The 6,030-nt window shown below is 18.3% G+C and overlaps 2 protein-coding genes across 2 annotated transcripts in view; one reads left to right on the forward strand and one right to left on the reverse strand.

Moving 5' to 3' along the window:
- The window catches only part of PGAL8A_00288000 (conserved Plasmodium protein, unknown function), a gene marked incomplete at both ends in the record, with an annotated part of 4,673 nt that extends 2,729 nt beyond the window's left edge, over positions 1–1,944 (reverse strand). Inside the window, 8 exons of the mRNA XM_028671883.1 lie at positions 37–151; positions 255–371; positions 467–603; positions 685–773; positions 858–1,111; positions 1,268–1,511; positions 1,658–1,771; positions 1,854–1,944. Coding sequence (XP_028528491.1) covers positions 37–151; positions 255–371; positions 467–603; positions 685–773; positions 858–1,111; positions 1,268–1,511; positions 1,658–1,771; positions 1,854–1,944 — 1,161 coding nt within the window. The remainder of the gene's footprint in view (positions 1–36; positions 152–254; positions 372–466; positions 604–684; positions 774–857; positions 1,112–1,267; positions 1,512–1,657; positions 1,772–1,853) is intronic.
- Positions 1,945–3,519: 1,575 nt separating this feature from the next.
- On the forward strand, positions 3,520–4,932 carry GDH1 (NADP-specific glutamate dehydrogenase, putative; the record flags this gene model as incomplete). The annotated part of the gene is made up of 1 exon (XM_028671884.1): positions 3,520–4,932. One exon carries the CDS (start codon positions 3,520–3,522, stop codon positions 4,930–4,932), a length of 1,413 nt encoding a protein of 470 aa, XP_028528492.1.
- Positions 4,933–6,030: the final 1,098 nt, after the last annotated feature.

Genomic DNA, 6,030 nt, shown 5'->3' on the forward strand with positions numbered 1-6,030 from the left:
TTTTTTTTTTTTTTTTTTTTTTTTTTTTAATATTACATCAGTAATAGTCATCTTATATTTATCTTCATTTTTGTACCCACTATTATAAGTATAGATTTGAGAACATATCTTTTCATCTTTATTTTCTTTAGTTTCTAATTTTTTATTTATTCTTCATATATTATAAAAAAAAATATATATATTTTACCTGTATTTCTCATAGATCAATTTTTTATTATCTTTTTTTTTTTTTTTTTTTTTTTTTTTTTTCTTACTTATCTAATAGATTATTTAACTCCTTTTTTACTTCTTTTGAAACTTTTTTAATTTCAAGAGACAATGTGAACTTATTTATTATTTCATAGTCAATTGAACTTCTTATATCATCACCCCTATAAAAAGTTATAAAAAAAAAAATATATATATATATCAAATAATAATAAAGTCACAAAATAAATAAAAATTAAAAATATATATATATAATAACCAGAGGCAAAAAATATTTGTCTGATCAACTATAGATTTACATTCCATTGTAAACAAATTTTTATTTTTAAAACATATTGATGTTATATGATAATAAGGAACTTCTATTTTGTATTTTTCATTTTCTTCCTCATTATCCTAATTTGATAAAATTGAAAATAGTTGTGTTTTCACAATTTAATATAAATTTTAATTATTTGTATTTTACTTAAATATTACATAGTATATAAATATAGAACATCTTCCTATATAACACCATATAAAATCTTTAGTTACATAATTTTTATTAGCAGTTATCATAAATGACCCTTATAAAAAAAAAAAATAAATAAAAATAATAAATAAAAACTAAATGGATTAAAATAAAAGATAAGAAACTTATATATATGAACCTTTCTCAATGATACATTTGTTATCTATAAAATTTTCTTCCATCAACCAATTTATACATTCTTCATCGAATTTTAAAATTTTAAAATTTTTTAATTTCTCTATTGTTTCTTTATTTATATGAAAATCCTCCATATTAAATGAGCTTAAATCTACCCTCCTAAATGATCTCCATAAAAACTCTGTATAAGATACTTTCAACTCTAAATCATTTTCTATTTTTATTTTTTCAAATATTCGTCTGATTAAATCTATTCTAATTAAATTTAACAAAATTAAAAAAAAAAAAAAGATATAGGTGTTATTTTATTATTTCTAATAAATTATATGAGAATATTTAAATTAATTTCTTATTATAAGTTATATCAATGATAAGTTATTTGTCTATTAATAAACTATGGATTAATATTACAATTCTTCTGTAAATGAAGTTTCAATTTTTCTCCTAAAGCTAGAACTATTAAAATTTAAAAATGAACTTATTATTGAACATAAATGCCTTCTTAAACAATTGAAACTAAATAAATAAGCCAAGTTTTCATTTTCATAATTTGTATAATAAATTAGTTTACTAAAAATAAATTCACATAATCTCTTTGATGTATCTAAATCTACGTCAATTTTTTTTTTTTCCTCAATAGTATTTTCCAAAATAACTTCAAAAATACAAAAAAAAAAAAAATTAAATATATTACATAATTAAATGAGTAATAACTTTTAAATATATAAAAAAAATTAAGAAAAAAAAAAATAAGAGAAAATAAAATTAGTATATTTAATTAAAAAATTATTTATAAATTACTAATTTTATCAACCACTTCCCATACAATAGATGATAAAAAACAGTCATCATATTTTTCAAAAAAATATTCTAATATTTCTATTAACACATTTATATGATAGCTACTTACATTCTCTAAAAAACGTAAATTATATTATATCCAACTTACAATTGAAATTATTTTTATGTTGTAAAAAAATATAAAAAAATTTATTACCCTTATTAATGCATAATTTTTTTAATTTTTTCGTTTTCATTAAGATAGTATCTTTGTTAAAATCATTTATATTAAAGACTTTTGAGCTCATTTTTTTTTTTTTTTTTATATAAAATAACTTAAAAAACTTAGTATATTAAATATTATTGCATTGAAATTTTATCTATAAATTTAGTTTTCAACTAATTTCTCAAGATCATATAAAAACTTAAATATTTAAAAAAAAAATTTTTTTCTTTTGTCTCAATAACTTTAACCATAATACTTTTATTTAATGAATCAGTTTAACATTAAAAAAAAAAAAAAAAAAAAAAATAATTAATGACTTAAAGAACAGTAAAAATAATATAATTGGACATGTAGATTATTATTAATAGTTGTATATACACTTTATATTTTTTTTTCTTTTTTTTTTTGTTTTTGAATCAAAATGATTTTTTTAAAGAATTATATAATTAAAAGTTTAATTTTAAATTTATTTGAGAAATAGAAATGGAAAAAAAAATAAAGGAACTATTATATTCATTCTTTTTTTAAGAATAATTCGGAAAGCATAAGGAAATATATATTTTTTTGATTTTAATTAAGAAAATATACAAGCTTTCATTAATTAAATTATATTTATAAAAGAAAAAATACATTTTTCTTATGGGAAAAAAGGCTAAATTATTTTACCTAAATATAAAAGTTTCTCTTTTAATATATTTCATATAAATGAAAAAAAATAAAGAACAAAAATTATGTAATGGATTTAAAAAATATATTTTAGAAATACTTAAAATTTACTTTTTTAATTTTCATTAATATATTTATTTTGTTATAAACTAAGAGATTAAAGCTAAATGAAATTTTAAATCTTAAATTTTCTTTAACTAGTTTAAACTTACCTTCAATGCACTCTTAATTTTACCTTAAGAAAAAATTTTTCTTATGAATAATTAGATACAAAAATAAAAAAAATAAAATAATGATAAGGTGTATGAATAGCATAAATGTTTATGTATTTTAAATAGTTTATATAAAATAATATAAAAAAGAGAGAAAAAAAAAAAGATTAAATTAAAATTTCAAGAAAAATTACATAAGAGATTTATATGTAATTCAATTACCATAAAGGATTGTTTAATATATTTTAGTAAAGGAAATATTTGCATGCATATTATGCTAATGAGCAAAACTGAAATAATCCGAGAAATTATGTTTCAAGTTGATTAAAAAAATTTTTTTTTTTTTTTTTTGTATTTATAAAAATTAAAAAAAAAAAAAAATACATATTCTTAAATAAAAAATAAAACATTTTAGTTAAGTTTTAATTTTTCTTCATTTATAAGTAGTTGTTCTAATAGATATAAATAACTTAAATATTAAAAACTCTATTTTTGTTACATTTTAATTTTTTTAATACGTTGCTCTGAAAATTTTTACATTCTTTATGTGTTAAATAAAAAAATTAATTTTTTAAATTATCTATTTATTAATTTTATTAAACAGTTTATAATTAATTTAAGTAAATACATATATATAAGTTAAAATATTGTATTTTATATTAAAATTTTTATTCTTTTAACTAACCTTTAACAAGTGGAAATTTCTGTTTATTAAACTTTTATCTGATCAAAAATTTTAAATATATATTTTTTACTCATATACCCTTATTTTAACGAAAATGCACCATAAAAGAGATAAAACAGGAAGATTCCTATTAATAGATAAAAATAGTGGAAATTATGAATCATTAATTGTTGAAGAAATGAACAATATTTATGAACGTGTGAAAATGTTAGATCCAAACCAAAAAGAATTTTTACAAGCATTTCATGAAATATTGTTTTCTTTAAAGCCACTATTTATAGAAGAACCAAAGTATTTGCCAATTATAGAAATGCTGGCAGAACCTGAGAGAGTAGTACAATTTCGAGTTTGTTGGTTAGATGACAATGGAATACAAAGAAAAAATCGTGCTTTTCGTGTACAATTTAGTAGCTTATTAGGACCTTACAAAGGTGGATTACGTTTTCATCCATCAGTAAATTTGTCTATTGTAAAATTTTTGGGTTTCGAGCAAATATTTAAAAATTCTTTAACAGGCCTTTCTATGGGTGGAGGAAAAGGTGGATCTGATTTTGATCCAAAAGGAAAATCAGATAGTGAAATTTTAAAATTTTGTCAAAGTTTTATGAATGAATTATATAGACATATTGGCCCTCATACAGATGTACCTGCTGGAGATATTGGTGTAGGGGGAAAAGAAATTGGTTATTTATTTGGTCAATATAAAAAAATTGTAGGTAATTTTAATGGAACATTAACAGGAAAAAATGTTAAATGGGGAGGATCACACTTAAGAGTGGAGGCTACGGGTTACGGTTTAGTTTATTTTGTTCTAGAAGTTTTAAAATCATTAAATGTTCCTATAAGTAATAAAACAGCTGTTATCAGTGGTAGTGGTAACGTAGCTTTATATTGTTTAGAAAAACTATTACAATTAAATGTCAAAGTTTTAACTTTAAGTGATAGTAATGGTTATATATATGAACCAAATGGATTTAATAAGGAAAATTTGAAATTTCTCATAGAATTAAAAGAAGAAAGAAAAGGAAGAATTAAAGAATATTTAGGTCATTCTTCAACAGCAAAATATTTTCCAAATGAAAAACCATGGGGAATACCATGCACACTGGCTTTCCCTTGTGCAACTGAAAATGAAATAGACCTTAGTGACGCAAAAACATTACATAAAAATGGATGTATTTTAGTAGGTGAAGGTGCTAATATGCCATCAACAATTGAAGCCATTGATTATTTTAAAAAGAACAATATTATTTTATGCCCTGCAAAAGCCGCAAATGCAGGAGGAGTTGCAATTAGTGGTCTTGAAATAAGTCAAAATTCTCAATGTTCTCAATGGACAAGAGAAACAGTTGATGAAAAATTAAAAGAAATTATGAGAAATATATTTATATCATCTTCTGAAAATGCCTTAAAATATACTAATAATAAATATGATTTACAAACAGGTGCTAATATAGCTGGGTTTTTAAAAGTTGCTGAATCTTATATAGAACAAGGTTGTTTTTAAAAACTATAAGCTTTTTGTTATATTTAAAATAAGACAATATAAAAATTTGTTTCTTATGTATTTTATTTATTAATACTCATTTTAATTTCCTTAAAAATTCAAGTAAAATGCAAAATATCATAAATAAATAAATATATATATATATATATATGGATTAATGTATCGTGAATATTATTATTTATTTAACGCATTTTTATTTAAGTACCTTTAATAATTGAATATATCGAATATGAAAAATTCATTGAATCCTATTTTACTTTGAAATGGATTAAAATATTTCATTTTTCAAATAAAATTTTGCAAATAAAGGTGTGTATCATTCATTTTATTATTTAAATAATAAAAAAAAATTAAATATTATATAATATTTAATTTTTTTTTTTTAAATTAAATTTTAACTAGTATTATATATACTAATAAATCCTTAAAAGAGATTAACTCAATTGAAAGATATATATAAATTATAATAATTATATTGAGCATGCAATTTTAGTTATTAAATAAAATGGATTTTATTTTATTTTCAATATTTTTTTTTAATAAACAATTTTAATAAATAACACATTTATTAGAAAAAAAAATAAAAATATTGAACAATATCTTAAATATATATTTTCATTTCATTCTTTTACTAAAACATTTTTTTAAAAATAAAAAAATCAGTAATATATTTATACAAATCAATTTAAACATATAAAATTAAAATAATATTATAAAAAAAAAAAAAAAAAAAAAAAAAAAAAAAAAGTGAAATACAATTTTATGATATAAAAAAAAAAGGTAAAACATGAATTAAATTTTCTAAATTGACAACAAAAGAGGAAAAACAATGGAAATTTTTATATATACTATGAATAAGACAACTATTATAAAAAAAAAATATAAATAATCAAAATTGTTTTAAGCCACAAATTATAAATACAAAAAAAAGAGAATATTAACCTTTAAAAAATTAAAAATTAACAAAAAAAAAAAAATCGAAATAAAATAATAATTTTTTAAATAATAAAAAAATAAATTAAAAAGAATTTTATTTAAAATATAAAAACAAAAAAAAAAAAAAAAAAAAAAAAAAAATAAAAAATTTTTTAAAATTTT

Source organism: Plasmodium gallinaceum (assembly GCF_900005855.1).
Source record: "Plasmodium gallinaceum strain 8A genome assembly, contig: PGAL8A_v1_87, whole genome shotgun sequence".
Taxonomy (NCBI): Eukaryota; Apicomplexa; class Aconoidasida; order Haemosporida; family Plasmodiidae; genus Plasmodium; species Plasmodium gallinaceum.